The sequence below is a fragment of the Limanda limanda genome, chromosome 22, assembly GCF_963576545.1.
Source record: "Limanda limanda chromosome 22, fLimLim1.1, whole genome shotgun sequence".
Classification (NCBI taxonomy): Eukaryota; Metazoa; Chordata; class Actinopteri; order Pleuronectiformes; family Pleuronectidae; genus Limanda; species Limanda limanda.
Genome location: NC_083657.1, coordinates 14,848,044 through 14,868,193, shown reverse-complemented (window position 1 = coordinate 14,868,193; position 20,150 = coordinate 14,848,044). Strand labels below are relative to the sequence as shown.

At 40.1% G+C, this 20,150-nt stretch overlaps 1 protein-coding gene across 1 annotated transcript in view; it reads left to right on the top strand.

The window, feature by feature from the left end:
• The window catches only part of LOC132996202 (mitogen-activated protein kinase kinase kinase 11), a 45,181-nt gene extending 35,141 nt beyond the window's left edge, over positions 1–10,040 (top strand). Inside the window, exon 10 of the mRNA XM_061066532.1 lies at positions 822–10,040. Coding sequence (XP_060922515.1) covers positions 822–1,405 — 584 coding nt within the window. The 3' untranslated portion in view covers positions 1,406–10,040. The remainder of the gene's footprint in view (positions 1–821) is intronic.
• Positions 10,041–20,150: the final 10,110 nt, after the last annotated feature.

The window sequence follows — 20,150 nt, the reverse complement described above, 5'->3', positions numbered from 1 at the left end:
TGACAGACTGCCACAAGGTTACTGGCTGTGAATGTAAGCTTGAAAGAGAGAGATGAATTTAGAGGAGACCGACACTGGTTTGCTCATGTGACTCCCGATTCCCCTGTCTTGTCAGCTTTATCTTTTGCATGCACGGAGAGTTGCTGTTCACGTAAGTAATGCCATTTGGCAGACCCATCACATTTGGACATTGCGAATGTTCATCCGAGGTGATTTATTCTGAGTTTAATGTTCTTGTCGGTGCTAATTTACACTTGCTGCTTGCTGCTTGCAGCTCCGTCATGTAGTTACACGGCACTATGTTGTTCTCTTAAATCTAGACTAATTACATCAACATTCTGCGCTGGTGCTTGTTCCATTTCTTTTTGCAACAGTAGTCTTCCACTTTCATGTTTCTGTCTGGATCAATGTCAGCATGTTTTTAGAGTATGTGTTTTCTAGAACTATGCACGAATGCATTCAGATGGGGTAAGAATGCAATAAAAAGAGCAGTGGAGCAGCAGTTTGAAAGCACATTCCAGATTAACAATTAAAAACTCCTCCAGCAAGAACATGAAGGACGGGATGATGAAGATGTTTAATATGTTGAATGTTTAAACCTTTTTTATATATATATTAGTCTTTGTCATTTTACTCATCTTACAGAGTCTGTTGTCGACGAGACTGTTGTCTAGAATCTTTATATAACTATTCAGGATATCTTTGCCTCAGCTCAGTTTTTGACTTTTGTATTTGTCATTCGTAAGTCCCTCAGCCATTAAGAGTTTTAATTCTGAAATCCTGCAGAGCATGTTTGATGTTTTTCTTTCTGTTCTTTCCAGTTTTGGACCTTCCCTTCTGCCAAGACACACAGGACACCGAGGATAAACCTTCTGTGCCCTATTCTCTCCATCCCAACCCTGCCCTCTGGAGCCCCAAAACCCGCCGCCTGGAGGTCAGCGTCATCCCCCGGCCCCGCCCGTCACCCATCCGCCCCCGCATCGACCCCTGGAGCTTCATCTCAACTGTGGGCCGCAGTCCTATCCGCTCGGACAGCAACCCCCTGGGCTATCAGCCTTCCCCTACAAACCCGTTCACCAACTGTGACCCGTTCCCAACACCGGACTGTGATCCATTTGCCCTCAAAGCTGACCCCTTGGGCGACTCGGACACAGCTTCACCATTCGACCCCTTCTCAACTCCCTTTCACACGTCCCGCTCCGCCCCGTGCTCCACCAACGGCTCGCCCACGTTGCCCTCATTCCGCATAGTCCCCCTCAACCCAGCCGACTCGCCCCTGATTGACCTGGGCTGGGCGGCCTGCAGCAAGCCCCTGGATGGCACCAAAGAGAGGGCTCACCCCCGCCGGACAATGGGGCTCAAGCCCTTCAAGTCCCCTACCCAGCACAGAGATGACCGGTTCTAAACAAGGCCTCGTCTGTTGGCTTGTGACCACCTCTCCCTTCTGAGTGTTGAAAAGTGCAGTTTTATCACAGGAACACAGCCCAGGACTGTTTCCACTACTTTGTCCTACATCTTAAAGGAAAGGTAAACCAATAGCTGGTGCCCGTTTCATTCTCCCTCTCTATCTCTGTTTCTCTATCCCTTTGAAGGAGCAGACCACAGATCACTAGTTCCATCTTCAGATCCTATCAGACCGCTCATATCACCTGCTTTCATCACCCCCTACCTTTGAAGCATTGTGACAATGCAGAGGTGGATAAGGCGACTTGCACGGCTTCATCTGTCTCTACCTCTCTGCAGACTGAAAGCATTCAGGACAATGAAAAATTGGAGTGCCTTATTTCATGAAGTGTTCTTAATATATATCTTTTCAAGGTTCCTTGAATGGATAATCTGGTGTGTAGGGAAGATGCTTTGAATTTGGTTTAAATTTGGAAATCAGCTTAGCGTTGCTGTGGAAGAAAATGTCGTCTCCATGTGTGTGCGCATGTACGTCTAGACTCATTGTTCAAGGAAAGCTTACTGTTGTTTTTTTTTTAAACAGTCTGCCCTGTTGCATTATGGGAGAAAGCACTCAGAGTGGATATTCTAGGCTGCTCATGAAATCCAAGACAAAACCATGACCCAGGCAATCCACTTTGAAGCAGATAACATTCCAGTAACATTCCTCTGGAAATGCCAGGGATTGGACAGATTCATTTGGCTGGCAGGCGACAGAGCCCAGGAAACAAGACAGGGGAGCCCTCTGCATTCCCTCCGTATGCCAAAGAATGCCACTGTGACAGTGTAAGAGCTGGGCCAAAGAGTGTCTGCAAATAAGTTGTTTCTGCCTCCGCAGAGTGCCAGACGGGTGGGTTCGCCACACTGGATGATACAGAGAGACAATAGTATTTAAACCTAACTTTAATATACTTTTCTGTAGTTGATTGACTTGTATGACACTATCCTGACTGTCTTATCACCACCCGTCTGATGCTTTAGGAAGGTTCAAACTAAAATAACTATTAGAAGATACTACAGTACATCAATATGGACACTTCCTTCACTAATCTCCACAGTGGCCTCACAAAGCCAGCCTATAATGTCACAGTGCACCACTAACTTGGTCGTCATTGGTCCTTTTATTCAGTTCTTGAACTAGAAGATCTAGATCTGAAATGTTACATTTCTTTGTCGTGGATCCATCAAAATTTGTATCCGAGAAGGTAGGAGCTGGAAGATTTGAAATTCATGTTTTTTTTTACCCCTGTATGTTAGATTTCATTACAGTCGCTGCAGCCAAGAATAGAAATATATACGGACCACGACAAAAACAATAAAAATAAATCAAAAATATAGATCAGAGAATAAAATAAAAGGTTTTTAGAAAATATATGCATTATAACACTATATATTAAAATACAAATTTGATAGGAGAGATGCAAAACCTGATTCCAAAAGATTTGTTTGACATTGTTGACACCACTCTCTTATCTGTCTATTCAATGTATTCAACATCAACTCCAACTTGCTACCGCTGGACAGAGCCATGCTAGCTGCTTCCCCTTGTTTTTAGTCTTCATGCTTAGTTACGCTAAGATAATCATCTCCTGATGTGAGCAACATATTTAGCTTACACACATGAGAGAGGTATTATTACCATTTAACTCTGTGCAACAATTTGACAATGTAAAACAAGTCCTTTGGTAACACGCGTCAAACATCAGATAGTTCAGGGACGTTGTGAGTTGTAGGCTGGCTTTGCACAACTTGAGCTTAGGCGTTATTGAACTCTACTCACAGATCTAGGGTCAGAAAAGAAATCCATCCTAAACTATTATGTCAGTAATGAAAACATCTGGTAGGAACCTTTAGATTACTGTGATATGTTCTCAGCACAGATGCAGCAGAGACGTTTGAGCATTTTAATACAGTGAGGAATTTGTTGCAGAGACACTGAAACAATATTTTTTTTTTGCATCAGTAGCCTCAACAGAGGAGACTGCACCAGAGCAACCACGGACAAACGGCCTCATTCCACTCTTGGCTCACAATCATTATTGTCAGCGGTTGTTGTACACACCTAATGTAACATGTTCAGACAGTTTTCTCAAAAGGCATTCTGGGAAATGCATGAGGTGTGGCAGTTCACAACATCTCAGACTTGTGATGCATAACCGGAGTGAGCCGGGTTCCCAAGCATCTAGTCCCTTAACCTAATTGACGTAGGTCAGGCATGTGAGCAACTGGAAGAGACCCACTTACACGAGGCCCAAACTAGTCATGTAACCCATGTTTTCACTGGAGCATTACAGGGTAGAAATACTGATTGGGTTCATCACTGACACCGTGTCATGGGAAGACAATAACCGCTTTGTTCCGATGAAGAGGGAAAGACCTCGTCTCCGAAGGGGGAAAGCTTTGAGATTAGCCTAATAATCCTGCTGACGAATGGAGGAGGTTGATAGCGATAATTAGCCTCTTGATAAGAGCAGGGAGAATTAACAATGCGTTTGGATATCTTCTTAATTAATTTCCCCCAACGTTACGTTAATGCCACGCATCCTCCTCACAAGGTATTGTAGCCGCTTGCTGCATCGGATTCCATCTCGGTAGAAGTCGCGCACTTTTAATGCATAAAGTTTGTGTCTGTGGACACTCACCTTTTTCTGTGCCCTTCCCCCTCAGGTGATGTGGTAGATAGCTGTACTCCTTTTTTCTTCTTGCTCCCTTTCCTTTGCTTGCTTGCTCTGTGGAAGCTTTTTCTGGCGGGCACACTGCAGAGCGTTCAATTCAGTAACAGCCAGGTTTCTGTCCGTGAAAAAAAACAGGAAGAAATGGCACTCGTTCAAGGACAATCCATTTACTGGGGAGATGCTGGGAGGGAATCAGATTTGTTTTGGATGGAAAGGGGAGCTTTATTTTATATTTCTTTTGCACATTTACCTATCTGTTCTATCTACTACTGGACATCCAAAGTAATACTCACTGGTAAGAGCAGGTAGATTGTACAGTGAAGAGTCCAGCCACTTCAAATGGTCAAAGTTCTGTATGGCTGCACTTGAGGGGGTGAAAGGCCTGCTGTTGTTGAGAGGGGGGAGATGTCATTAATTTGTGAAAAAAATGGAAATAATGGTGCACACTCCTCTTGAAAGCATTTGTGGTGCTGCAATTGGTTGTACAAATTGAAAACTGATGGAAGGAGGATAAAAAAATCCATTGGCATTAAAAATCCCTTTTAATGTCAAGGGTTACACAGTTAGTTTGAGAGAGCTCATAAGCGGCCTACTAACCCACCTCCACACACACCTGGCATCTGCTCTGTAAAATGGACCGGAGGTGTTGGAGTGTCTGTTTCGGAAAGACAAAATAATTGTACAAATTCTTCTCATGACATAGGAAAGGATGCAATTTGAAGCAAAGAGTAGAATACAAAGTTTATATCATATTAATGTTGAGAACATGGAAGAAAAAGCAGCAGCTCCTCCATCCTAGTTGCTTCTTCCGGACAGATAGAGCTTGTAGGATCACCCACATTCCCCATTTTGCTGTTGTTTCATATCGACCTCTGGTCCCGTTTCTCCTGCCATCAACAGGACATGAGCTGTGTGGATCTTCTTCAAAGTCGGGCAAACGTTGAAGGTTTGATTTAGCTGCTGTGTCCCTCAGCGCTGTTCCCTACCCGTCCTCTGCTCTCGTCCGCGCCGCCATTTTATAGACATGACAGGGATGAGTTATTGACGCGTCTCTGTGTCAACACACAAAGTCACAAGAGCCATCCTCTGATAATCATTAGGCTCGGAAGGCTGTTATTGTCAACAGAGCTCTGTGAGTAAAAAAAAAGGCTACACAAAGGAAATTGAGATGATTGAAACGTCTGGCTGATTATTTCTGTCACAAATGCAGCGTGTGTCAAGTATCCACTTCAAGCCGCCAATCATGTCTGGTCTGGATGTTCTCTCAGTGCTCACTTTAATTCTCCCCCAGAGCTTATATTGAAAAAGCATTACCTGCCGTTTTCTATCAAGGGCGCGCATTTTGAGTCCGGCTACATAAAATATTACTTGTAATAACAGCAGTCACCATGGATCTCACAAATAACTTATGCGTCAGAGTTGGGGAAATTATTTTATTTCTGGAAATCATTCCTCGGAAGTGTTTCATTTGAAGTGGTGCGAAACCTCACCTGCTGCCAAATGACCTGTTCATGCTAATATGTTGAAATGCTTAAGAATTTGAAATTTTTTTGGTAGGACGTGACCGGGACACATATATGACAGGAACGAGCAATTCTTAGTTTTGGCTGTCAGATTTATGAGCCATGGCTGCCACCCATCTGCCGCAGCTGACAACCAGCACTCCCATAAGAAAGTCCTGATGGGTTGTTTGCGGCTCTCTGCTCTTGGAGGCTTTGCCCGATCCGTCATTGGAAATCAGCGTCTCTACAACAAGCAGCCGGGGAGAATGGAAGTGCATTCTCTGCAGGAGGGAGTGATATCTGGCCACCAGCTCCACAGGGCGGCAGGGAGCAGACATGATTTGATGATCTTAATTCAAAGCTCAGACCGTTGCCTCAATCAGCGAATGGCAAATTGCCAATACATTGCATGAATAAAAGCTAATGAGACGGCACAGTGGTGCAACCCAAGTCCGTGACCCTCATCACGCCAAGAGGCACCAACTAGTGGCAGTTGTGTTTCGGAGCCATTATCAAGAATGGGGAAAGAAAATCATATTGCAAGCCACTTATTTGTTGGCTTAGTAAAAGCGAGTGAAAAGTGTTGCCAATTGTCAACAGCAGATATACGTTTACATAGATTCAACCATATACTTTTTGTTTAATAGTAGCAGCATCCACTTGTTAAACCTGCTGTAGACTCTATTATTATTTTTTTGTCAAAATTCCAGTAAAACCCTATTTGTTTTACACACGGACATCACATTGAAGTGCTAATCTAGTTCCTGCTGGTGCTAATCACATAAAGCTTTATATTTTTAAACCCCGAATTACTTTTTTGCCCAACACTTTTATTTGTTGATGTTTTAAATCATATTTTGACTTGTCTGATAACCTGTTCCTGCACTTTGCCAGTTTTGGTGCTCCATAGTCATCATTCGTGCTGTTTTTCGGTAAATCAGGACATATGGTATAAAATATAGTTATGGCTTAAGACACTTTAACATATTCAACACAATGCAGATACTGTGATTTAATTCTAGTTTATAAATGTATCAATATGACCCAATCAGTGCGTTTGTCACAGTAACAACATGGTGGCGGGTGATGCTGGCAGAAGTTAATACTTTTCTCTGATTACATTGAGCAGGGACATGTTCTACTGCTGCTGTATCATTACAGTTAACAGCCAACAGCAAAGCGAGCATCACAGTGTTGTGTAAACCCATCAGTTATAACACAGAGAAGATCTTGTACTGAGAAGGACTGAATCTAGTTTCTGCACAGCCTTCTCTGTAAACATGCCAAGCTCCGGGGTAGATTTGTGAACCTTTAAAAAACGGAATCTCAAAGATTCGTTACAACTCCTGCACTGAACTATTCTGATTATTGAAAGTAACAAAGAAAGACCTGCACGTAAACGTCCCCATTTCTGGTGTCGACTTCAGCGAAGCCGGAGAGTCGAGTCAGAAGGACACTGTATTTCTCAAATTGCTTCAGCTCTAGTTAAAGCATGTTTTCTGTGTGTGGCTATGGAGAAAAATTGTAGAACAGCAAGAAGTTTGGGAAAACTCAGGCTGAATATTGATGATAATTTTTTTATTGATGAAGTCTCACCTTGGCGGCTCACTGAAGAGTAAATTCTGAAGCACCTAACTAGATGCCCTAGCATTTCACTGGCTCTCACCCGATTGCACCTCTGCTTGCTATTGTTCAATTAAGTAGATGTTACAAATGTACCTGGTTATCAGGCTCATTTCAGCTGTCTCACAGGCAGCCGTCTGTGCCAGGGTCTCATTATTGCTCTTTCTGGCTCGTATGAAACTAAAGCACCTGTCCGGGCCTTTGTTTGGCATTAACAGGCTGAGACCAAATTATCAAATATGACCTTTCTTTAGCTGTACAGGAATGCATATCCCAAGAGGGACGTGGACAAAAGCCATGTCTGCAACGGGCCCCGCAAAGTGCAAAAGCTAATGCTCGGTCTTTCAAAGAGTGAATATTATTTCTAATTTGCTTCTGTCTGTGCATCCAAGGTCACCATCTGCTGTCCTCTTTTTCTGTATCATCGAAAACTAAACGAATCGGAGCCATGAAAGGATGACCAATTTGTTTCCAAGACCACAGTGACAGGCTCTTGGCGCTCTGTTCACAAAATAAACATGGATTTTAGCTTTGAGATTAAGTCCGAGGCCCACACACTCAACCCCCCTTCTCTCAACAGCATGCAGCAGCCCCATGGTCGAGATTATTGTTCTGCGAAGCTAGTGACACTCAATTACTTCATGATCTTTCTGCAGAGAACCTGTTCACTCTCGAAATGTCTGCTCCTAGTGCTGAATGAGTGCGCTGAGTAAACAACCCTTGTGCAGACTGATTTATATTTCCGTGTGCTTGACATTGTTCACAGATAAAAGCAAATGATTAGTTACTACATTTGCATTTTATCTTAATCATGTGGAATCGTTCTACAAATCAGGTGCCCAAGCTAGTTCTACAACGCCTCTGGTTCCACACAACACTAGGAACTAAAATGTGCCCTTCAACCCTGGGTATATAATTTGAAATTAACATAAATTTAAAGCTAAGGTTGGTGATACTGGAAAAGCTAGTAAGAGCTGGCTACACTTCGAAATAATGCAATTGATACATCTCTTCCCCTCCCATCGACCCTCTAGCCAAGGCTATGCCCCTGAAACACATGCTGAAAAATTGCTAGAAGCCGACTTGTCCATGACTCCCTCACCAGCTTCTGGCAATCGCACCAGCAGGGTTCGTGGAGGCAGGCTGATATTTTGGTCGGTTGAAGTGATGTCTATTACATTCCTTTCTTTCTTTACAACACTGTCTGAGAAACATTTTACAAAGACCTTACATCTGTACATCAGTCGGCTGCCTTTCACTCACCTCCAATTATTTTTCCCGCCTTAAAATGCTAAGCAGTCAGCCCTCTTCAAAATTGTCCCATGATGTGCTTTATGAATACTTGATTAACTGGAAAGATTTTTTTTCTGTTCTGAAATGCTGGTGTGAAAAAACGTGTTATTGTGAAGTTGTTGTGGAAAGAATGCTGAACGTCCGACCTCAGCGTAAAAAGCAGTTATAGCTTGAGTAAATCAACCAAAAATCAGTAGTAACAAAATTCCAATGTCCACATTGGGTTTTTATGCCTTTGCCTATTTACACTTAATTTAATGCCTACGAAATGAAATTGACTTAAGTGTCCGCGCTGTGTCTAATAAACACTCAGTCCTAAGATTACAGCCGACACTTAACCCGATTAATGTCTTTTAAGGCACAGATATAATTCAAGGTAAAGTATTTGACAGCAGCTCAAGGGTTTTTAACAGTAGGTGGTCTCTTTCAGGTGCTCATGCTGGGGCTTAACTAGCTGAACTCTAAATGATCCATAATAGAAATTTTAAATGGTTTGGATGGTACAAATCCCCATGACTCACCGGTCACATCTCTTCCACTCACAGCATCACATTACTGTAAAAGGCTTTTCCTTCTGACAGCTTCCTACCAGCAAGCTAGGGGCATATACAACATTTATAAATGGGGGGAAAGTGGATATTTATAAATGGCTATCTTTTTACACACTGGATTTAAAAATATGTTTCTGTATAGATGGCTATGGACGCAGTCTACATTAGGATGATGGATGATTGCTTCATATGATCAAAACATTTTTTATAGGTTTTCACTGGAGTATTTAAGTTGCGTGTATGGGTGCTTCACATGAGGCAGATTAACTTTACATTCCAGTTCTCTGAATTCGACCAAATCTGTATCAAAACGATTCCTCTACAAACCAGAGTATTTTTGTGTAGCAGAAAATTCAAGAGAATTGCCTGGTAGAGCTTGAAATCAGTTTTTTTTTGTGTACATAATTGCAAAATCCCAAACCTAAATTGTGGTCAAATGTCCCCTTTGGGCACCCATACTGAATTTTTATGTGCATAAAACTGCTTGAGGGAGATGAGGATTTTGTCACCACCTTCAAGTGGTGGACAAGGTCGACCTCTCCATCTTTGTATCTATTTGCTTTTAATTATAATTGTTCCAGATTCATTTCCATGTCTTTTCTATGTGTGTGTGTTTTATTACAGCCTAGGCGATGTGATAACGCAATTGTTGCATTGCCCTGGCAGCCATTTTTACATCTCTCTCAGAACTGTCTCTGCTCTTTTTGAGTTAGAGTTTTAGTGGTCATCAGGCTTTGAAAACTTCGTTATTGTTGCATTTTTGTGAAATCTCGCACTGGGCTGGGCCTAATCAACTGTTTTTATTGTTGTGTGTCAAGAGGATTATTTCTGTATACAGTATGTGAAAATGTTTTTATTTCTCTTGGCTATTATAATGGGTTTTAACCTGTGGAAAAAAAAAACTAAGGAAAAAGCTCAAAAAGAGATGAGACCAAATAAAATGTAACACTCCAGAGTTGTTTGTGACTTTATTCATATTGAAGTGAAAAAGGTGCAGCTGAAATTGTATCGAACAAAAATGCTTTTAGTCAGCTGTTCCTTTGGACAATTAATTGTGATCAAAGGGAATCGTCTATATTGGATAGATTCCAGTTTGTTTCCCAGGCACACAAACATTGGACATGGAGTTCCAAAAGATTTTCTACTGGGACCGAAACTCTCAACATATATACAGTATATCCTTCTGTCAGGCAATATTATCAGATATAGCACAGTTTACAGACACTCCGCTGTATTACGCCAGACAAAAATAATCAGGTAGTCAAACTTCAGGACTACCTGACTGGTCGTGTTTTACTTCTGAATTTACGGAAAAGTTAAGAATTTAGTTGAACGCCTCAGCACAAAATTCCCTTATCGTAGAATCCTTTCGTGTGGCATCACCTTGGCCACCTGTTCTACTGTAGGGAACCTTGGAGTTGTTTTTGACTGTCCTAGTCTCTATGGCTGTATTATGACAGCTATGAAAAAATTGTGTCTCAGAAGGATTCCGTTAAAATTATCATGGATCTGTTATCTGCATTGGCTCCCTGTTGAATCCAGAACAGAAATCTCGCTTCTTCTCCCGACATACAAATCCTTATTGGTCAAGCTCCACCATATCTCAAAGTAGTGAAATATCCCAATAGATAACTTCACTCTTAAAATACAGGTTTACTTATGGTTCTTCGAGTTTCCAAGAGCAGAATGGGAGGCGGAGGTATGTCCTTCCATAGGCTGCTTGTTTTCTCTCTCTCTTTCTCTTTCCCTCGCTTTTGAAGGCTCTTCTTCTCTGTCCTCATTCTGAAGGTATCTCAAGGGATGCAGAGTCCCGATCTGACACTTCTGCTCAACTCTAATTACTGTCTTTTCTGCTGTAATTATTGCTATCACCATTAAACCTTTAACAGAGATATACTCCCACTGGTCACTCTTTTTTCCTTCTCTCTTCACCATTTCTCTCCTTTCAACCCAAACGGTCGGGGCAGGTCGCTGTCCACCCTGAGTCTGTCTAATATATAAATGCAATATTAATACTGTATGAACTTTGACATTGTGTTAATCTTTTCTGTCCCGAAGATAGTCTTTTATCCAGAGAGCAGTCCCTATGGTTTATCAATACAATCATATATATATATATATATATATATATTTCATGGTATGTTCTGCTCCAGACAGAGTAAATCAGTCCTCGTATTTAACAAAGAAAAACAATACAGTGTTCTTAATTACATAATCTCATAACTATCTTCTCAATTCATGAGGTATTTTCCTGTGATTCTTTTGAGTTTATTTTATAATTATATCATCGCAATTTATCCTTTTGGGTTTAACAAATGGCTTTACAGTCTAACCAATAATTGTTGCGATACTTCAAAGCTAAAATATTAATCTTCTTGTGGCACTTGAGGGAAAACTGGGGAATCGCCAATTTCACGAGGGTTCACCTCGTGTGGAAAGTGACTATCTGTATGGACCTTCATGCGGTCAATTTGCAAGTCGTGGGGACTTTTCATTTTGGACTTAAGTCGAGGAGGAACCTATTGACATTGTGAATACTCACTAAAGTGGCCATCAAATACGACCTTGCTGTGATCACCTCAGGTGGACAGATGTGGTCATTTCCCTCCAGTTAGTTCAAACATTAACCCCGAAATTGCATCGATCCTGCGACAGGAGGAAGAAATATTCTGTTATTGCCATAGTTCAACATTTTCTCACATCATTTCCCATCCATCAAATGAGGACTAGTTCAGTGGAAGTAATGACTCTGTGTGTACGTTATATTTCTGTCATGCAGACATAAGATGTTCAGTGGTGAGAACTGGTGCTTCACTGCAACAATACAGGTTATGGCAGGGCAAGGGCAGTAATGGCATGTGTGTGTGTGTGTGTGTCTGTCTGTGTCATTGGTTGTGTGTGTATTCATTCATAAACAACAAGTTTATGAGAAGAAAGTGTGAGTGCATTCATGTGTCTGCATTTTGACCCCGCGTGTAGACACATGAATGCACTCACAATCTTTATTTTAGTGCCATGTCAGACCCGATGTTCTGTCTCTTTCCCTGTGTGACTTGCCATCCTGAGTACAGATGAGATATAATGTGGTAGAATAGATAATGATGGCCTGTGTTTTTGACCCACATTAAACCCTTCAGCCCTCAGTCTGATCAGATTTTTCATGTGAATAACGATGAGCGTAAAGCTAAATTGTGGGGTAGGTTTCTGGAGAATTAAATAACACTAGAATTAAACCACCACTAATTTTACAGTGAGCATTCCGAAGCACTTCAGGGATTTGTCAGAGCCTGAGCTACTGAGGCACCAGCCACTCATAGATGTGTGTTTCTATGCGTGTAGACTGGATGTATGTCTGATGTGATTCGTCTGCCTGATGATTTTGCGCTGAGATGTCAGAAATTGAAAAGGGCTGCGTGGAAATTGCAGCCGATCCAAGTGAACCCTTCAAAATCGAATCTCTCCAGAGAGAGGCCATCGACTCAAAATGTGAATCTGTTTGAAGAATGAGAGGAACGAAATGAGGTGAGAGTGGGGGGTGGGGGGGATACCACGGTGAGGGAAGAATCAGTGACGTCAGCGAGGACGTGACGGAGAAACTCTGCAACGCCTGGCCCTCCTCTATCCCAGCGCAGGTCTCAAAGGCTCATGTTGCCATGGACACTGTGAATGAAAGTCTATAAAGCACAGTGATGTGGCTCTGCAGTGCGCTCACAGTGAGCACTAAGTGGGGTTTTTTATTTGCTTTTTATTTGTTCTATTTCATTAAAGTATTAATATCCTCTTTATCTTAAATATTCTGTTCTGTTTAAACAATAAATGGAGTTGAATATTTAATTTGTTAAGGTAGCACACCCCTTATTGAGCATACTCATGTTGAGAGAGCAGGGATGGAAGAATCTATACACAGCATTAAAGGACAAAATAATAAAAATAAAACATATGCTGATTACAAACTAAAAGTACAACACTTATGTAGAGATGCATTCATTCATTTTATGTCCTTTTGGGGGCAGCAGAACAATTTTTTGACATAACATAAACTCACCATGTTATGTTGAACAATTGTTAAAACACCATTCACACATCCTGCTGATACTACGCATCATTAATATTCAATTAGATGTTCTGTTCAGGCCCTCTCCTGAATGTAAGTCCAATATCTTCATTCTTCTTTTAGCTCTGGTTTGGTCTCAACCACCGCCTGAGGAAACATTCAGCTTTTTAGGAGATTATTGATCTTTAGCTGGGTGGCTAACTCGTAGCTCTTCTCCACTTCAGGAGGGTTTGGGCGCCTGTCGAGCAAAGCAGCTCCTTCAGTCTATTTGAAAAACTGGGGTGCCTTAGATATACGTCATTAAAAGGTTAATAGTGTCCAAATGCACTCTTCATTGATCTTCATTGGTTCAAAAATCTTTCCCATTGTACATATAGTTTACGTTGGATTATTAATTATATTTTTAGTCAGTTATTTATTTCTCTTTTTTTTTTTTTAACTAAAATTCATCTGGACTACATTTTTATAGTCCACCATTTATTCATGAATTAATTGATGTATATAAAAATGTGTTTTTATTGACTGTTTTAGGTTGTTTCTTTTATTGCCCTCTTGATTTGAACTATTTATTGATAGATATATATTTTAATTGTAAATTAATTTGATAATTTTTATCAAAAATAGCAAATAAAGAATTTCTTTGAAGAAATTACACTTTTTGTCCTCCATGCTTCAGAAAAAGAATGAACTTGTTCCCTTCACAGCTCAAAAGACCATGCTCAGCATCATTTATTTACACAGAGCTGAGCATCGGATGTTTTCCTTCTTAGCTCAGTTCAGTCGTCAAATCAAGCTCCCACAAGTCAGGGTCTTCTATTCCCCTGCAGAGAATGTCTTATTGACATTAATGAAGAGCGGGAATGAACTTCTCTCCGTCTCTCTCAGTTTCTCTCTCTTCTCAGCTGCTTTTGCAGAGCAGCAAAATGAAATAAAAAGGAACAAAACCTGATGCTTCCTCAAGATGTGATTACACTTGATTCTGATCCCGAAGCTACGGAGGGTAGGATGTTCATCACTTTGTGAGGTTGCGAAGATGACAATTGTGTTGGGCACTTTTATCTGTCTCAGTCACACAATTGTCAGCTTCCTCTTTATTCATTTTCTGTTATGGATTTGATTATAGACGAACAGGAAAGGAGAGGATACATTTTGCATTGGGTGTCCCTTGCATCAACCCGTCCACAGCAAGACAGAAACCTTTAATAATATCACTGAAAATAGATGTGGGAAATGTTTTTTAAACTTGAAATAACGTATTAGTGACTTCTGTAGTGACATGTCCAAATGGCAACTTAGTGCCGAAGTATTGAAGTGTATAAAAACAAAGCAACTGCAGTCAGGCAATCAAATACGTGTGATGACAGTCAGCTTTGGAATTTAGGTGTTTTGTAACCTAATAAATGCAGTAAGATGTGTCCTGGTCAAAAGACCACAGTTTCTTACCATAAACTTTTCAATTTCACTTATATTTTTTAAACTTAATACTATTAGATTTATTCTAATGTACCATATTGGATATTTTACAGTCACTGTAATCTTGGGGCAAGCTGGCACAAGAATTTCTTTCAGGATTAAAAAAGTCTATTGTATCTTATCTTATTTCTAACACTGTCTCCATGAGTCAAATGAGTCAAATGAGAGGAAGTCATTGAACTAAACTGCTCCTGGATTCTCCGCAGTGCTCTGTGATCTGTGGACAGATGTTCAGCAGCCGGTGTCTAATTTTGCCAAATAAACAAATAACATTAAAAATATATCAGTGTCACTTTGGGAATTAAAGACAATGCATGTCATCATCAACCTAACCTCATCCAGGCTGGGCAACATTAGGTGGAGGGAGCACGAGCCTCAGGGAATAACCTGCAATCGATGCAATTTAAGTTGCAGGAGGAAACGGTCTCGTAAAATACCAGGGCAATTGTGAACCGAGTTATACAGCGAGCCTGTGCACAGGCATTTTGTGGAGCAACAAAAGAGCCACTGATGGACGTTAACATTTTGTGAATGGCTGAGAAAGTCTGAGCGCTCCCTCCAAGCTTAAAATGATACGGCACATCACACAAGAGGGCAAATGGGGACAAGAGCTGAAAATTAGCAGCGGCTATAAACTCTCTGCGCAGCCCATCAGTTTCATGCTCTGTATTGGAACTGTGTTAAACTGCATCATCCCTATCGAATACAGACAGTGCCACAGACCGTATTCATCCTATTGAGAGTGGCACTGAGAAGAGTGTGACTAAGAGGCGGTTCTTTTTTTCTCTTCTTTTATTGAGGTCCCTGATTTTTAACGGCAACAATAAAACCATCCAGTAGGAAATACACAGTGGTGGGATGTAACAGAGGCGATTGCTTGGTGAATGTACTTAAGGACATTTTTCCTATATCTGTACTTTATTTTTTTACGGGTACTATTCTCTTTTACTCCACGTTATATCAGCCAATATCTGACCTCTCTACCCCCCAACTACATCTTGTTCAGTGTTTTTTTTTTATTCAATCGATAATGAAAGGGGAATCAGTTTATTGATCCAATCAGAGTGGGCAGGTATCATTAGACCTCGCCCCCTGCATCAGCAGCATCACTGGTGGAGAAACACATTTAAGACCAATCCTTAAAAAAACGTTTCATAAGGGAATAAGCTACACTCAGCAAGTAATTTAAATTGTAATACTTTAAGTATAAAGTGATTATAAAGCAAGTACTATTAAAACACTAGTGATATAACAATAACAACATGCAATAACTAAAATGTAGCAGACAGGTTTATGCCACATTAGCTATTATGCATTATTCAGTATTACCATATCTGATTTCAATATTACATTACATTACATTACATTACATTACATTTAGCTGACGCTTTAATCAAAAGCGACTTACAATAAGTGCATTCAAGCCCGAGGGTACAAACCAAGAACAACAAGAATCAAGAAAGTACAATTTCTTCAAAAAAGCTAAACTACAAAGTGATATAAGTAAGTGCCATTTAAGTGCTACTAAATTGCAGTGCATGCTAAACTGCTGTGCATGCGTTTTCAGACAAGATCCCTCCTAACCTGCAACAATCTAATGATTGTCTGTTATTCAGCCTTTAAAATAATTAAATTCAGGGGTAAAAAATAAAACTGATTTATTATTTTTAGCTTGTTTGTTTGATGTAAAAATTCTTAATAAGGCCTATTCTTACTTTTTAAAAAAATATTAACACCAGTAGTCTGTGTTTTGGGATCTGCTACGCAAAACTGTACTGTCTCCAGATACTTGAACAGTATTGATGTAGTAGACTGGTGCATTAAGGGAATAGGCAACACTCACATAGTGTTTTTACTTTGAATGTTTTCAGTTAATTTAAAAGCAAGAACTTACTTACTTTACACGTTTGTCTATTTGTTTGAAGTTTTGCTTTAGTAAGATGCCAAATATATAATAAAAAGGTATTTGTATGTGTAAAATCTTCTCCTTTGTATGAATTGTCCCCTTCGCCCTGCCGTACCTTCCGCCGCCACGAGGGGCGCACTGCAGCGCACGCACCTGTTTGCAGGTCATGTGCGTCACCACAACAAATAAGCAGGATTCAAAAAGTGTTTATTTATTTAGATGCGAGTGAAACAAGGGGAATTGGTGAAGGACACACGCGTGAGGAGCACGTCCCTGCGAGAGGAGGACACACAATGACTGATTTAATGGAGCTAACACTGGAGCTAACCATGCTAACAGCACCGGGCCTGTACCACAACATGGAGGAGACCGGGTCACATAGAACTGAACTGAGAGGAAGTGAGAGACACACCTGGAGCTGAAGGTGGGACTGCTTCTGTAACACAACATCCTTCTTTGTTTGTGTGTTTGTTTAACAGGGCCACAGGTGGTTGGGCTCCATGATTAATGTTGTGAGTGAACAGCAGGGGGGGGGGCTAGACCTTGAACTTCAGTAACTCAGGTTTGATTTAGATGCCAAGTCAAATAATCTCCTCTATTAACCACTTGTTGATTGACCCCGATGGAAAACGTCATTATGATTTAGGAGAGGAGAACCTTAAAGCCATCTTTCTGACAGACTCTACCGTTGGAGGAATATATAAATAACAGCTGTTATCAATTTATACACAGGCAATACTTTTTCCACTTAATATTTTAAATTGGAGGATGTAAAGAAGATCACATGTGGAAAAGTAGAGCGTACGCAGAAACATATTTTGATACGATTTTTTATATAATCCGAGACCGGAAATTGCAAGATACAGAAATATAAAATAACAATGTCAATAATTACAATAATGCTAATAGTAATGATTAAGTTCAGACTTCAGAGGGAACATTTAATCAATTACTCACAGGAAGAGATAACAACATATAAAAACAAAACTGACAGGACTAAAATGTTTAAATATAATGACATTAAATCAAATGCAACAAGAAAGTATTCACCATTAAAACAATAATATAATAGGGCTCAGAGAAAATGATGACATAAGTAAGCAGAGTTCCCTGGTATGGTGCTTTTGACCTTTTTATGTTGAGTGGAGATATCTTTTGTGCATTCCACAATCATGGGGGTTGAAATAACTCTTGTATTTGTATTTAATTATAATACTTATATTTTGAACTACAGGTTCAACATGCCTGTTGCTCAATGTGACTCCTGACTGGACACATGTGACGTAAGAGAAATCAGGAGCTCGGGACATGAGAATAAAACTGCAGTTCTGTTGCATCATGTGTTGCATTTCCTCTTTTCTTTCAAAGGTCTGGAAATGTAATTCAAAGGATGACTCAGTGTTTCCTTTGTTAAATGAGATAAGTTTAGAAGCACTGAAGCTCCTTACCTAATCCTCCAGAGACTTACAATTATTATTATATTAATGTTCTTATTATGGCAGTTAGGAACCTTCCTAAGATAAATACACTCTTTGACTGCAACCTGGGTTAGGAAATGTGTTCTTTATCGATATAGTATTTTACTGGTTTGCAGGAAATGGCTTCATTTAAATTCTGTGTGGATGCATGTTACCTATATGCTGCATATTTGCCTCTGTGAAATTGGGGCTTTGTGTCGCCACTGTGTTTCTGATAGACAACAAGTATTTATCACGCAATACAATTATCATTGATTCGTAATTTGCGGTTGATGGCAGCTTCATCCCGTCTCACTCATTCACAGGAGGCTTTTATGTTCTGTGTGTTCTGTAGGAGGGTGTTACTTACCCCCCCCCCCCCTCTTGTGTGTTCAGGGCTGAAACAGTTTTCATAGTGATTAATAGGTTGATTCATGTTTTCAGTAACTGACTTGCTTGCTTTTAAATGTGATAAATGGCTCCCAGAAGGTTTTTGAGGCCCAGGTGATTTCTGATAGCTTATGTCGCTGTTTGCATTTTTGCTTAACATAAACAATTTAATAATTATCATATGCTATTTATAGATTATTTTGTTTGTACAATGATCTTGGACACCCAGTATTAAGTTAACCACAACAATTTCTAGGATTAATTGACATTCCATGAACATTTTAAACAAATGTGATAACTGTCCACTGCAGCTTCCCAGTGTTCAGTGAGACAATTTAAAATGTTTGCTTTGGTCAACTGCACCTCCATCTTCAGTTTCCATATTTAGTTTTCAATGATACTCTCAATTTCAAAGCTGTAACTAAAGAAGAGTTTGCATTTCTTTTAAAACTTGAGCGATACAGATTTTTTGGAGGGCTACTGCTGATAATGATGTTACAGGGGAATAATGTGTACATGTATAAAATGGCAATAGTTCTTAAGATGTCATTATCAAATGCTTGGCAACAAAGAAAGGAGGTTTGATGTTTAATGTCAAACCACAAGCTTTATTATTTATGTTTTAGATAAACATAAACACATACATATCCATGATTGACAGTATTTCACATAGCTGAAGCATTAATTAATATATGTAAAGGTAATCTAAGTAGTTTATCCTTCTGCCCACTCTATGATTACGGCAGCTAACAAGCCTCGGAGCCTCCTGTGCTGTGACATGAGCTGGAATGAAGCCCGAATACAACACATCCGAGATGTATGAAGTGAGAAAGTCTTTTTATACCTCCTATATTTAAAGCCTCACATTTCACCTCAAGGTGTGTTTTTCATCATTAAAGATTCATAAAAGCTGTTTCTGCAGGAAATCAGGTAACTCTCAGGAGGTCACCCCACTCCTTCGCACATGTGTAGGTGGTGGTAATCAAATCAACACGTCTACGTTAAATTTAAACCCATATAAAAAGGTTTTATTTAGACTCAAGAATATACATATATTTTTCTTAAAATGCCCTTGAGGATGAACTACTCTTTCTGCACTGAAAATGGCAGGATTATCATTTGCGTTGTCATTTTGAGTCCAACTCAGGAGCGTTCTCTGGTCTGTAAACTGATCTGAAAATCACTGTTTGGCAGGATTGTAAGAGCCATTGGAGCAAGTGCTTTCCAATTTTCTGTGAATCAATGCTGAACAGTCAGGAGCAGAAGTGTCTGCATTTGCATCAGAGCTTGACCAATTCATCGGTTTGCCGACATTCACCTCTCAGAGTCATATTGCAGAGCATTGGCCAGAATGTCGCTGATGTATAATTATTTCAAAGTATTACCTCTAATAGCAGTCAAGACTTTTATTGGCCGCAAACAGGAGTTAAGATGTGGAACTTTTTCCTCCAAAGATGGTGATAGTTTACTGCAATACCTGCAAAGCAAAAATAGGCCAGGGATCTGGATCACATCTGCACTGGCAGAGGGAACAATGAAGAAAATATGGGCATTTATGTTATTTAATTCAAGCTCTATAGATTTGGTTGCATATTGTGTTTTCTTTTTATTTATAGATAATTATAGCAAGATTGCAGTGGTGTTTTTTTCACAGTCGTCAAAGTGCTTCCCTATTATTGGAACTGTTGGTTATATATATAAATATTTATAAAATGTTGGTGTATATATATTTGTAGTAACATAATTGTACCCTGTCCTAAATATGTCCAAAATACATTTCCCA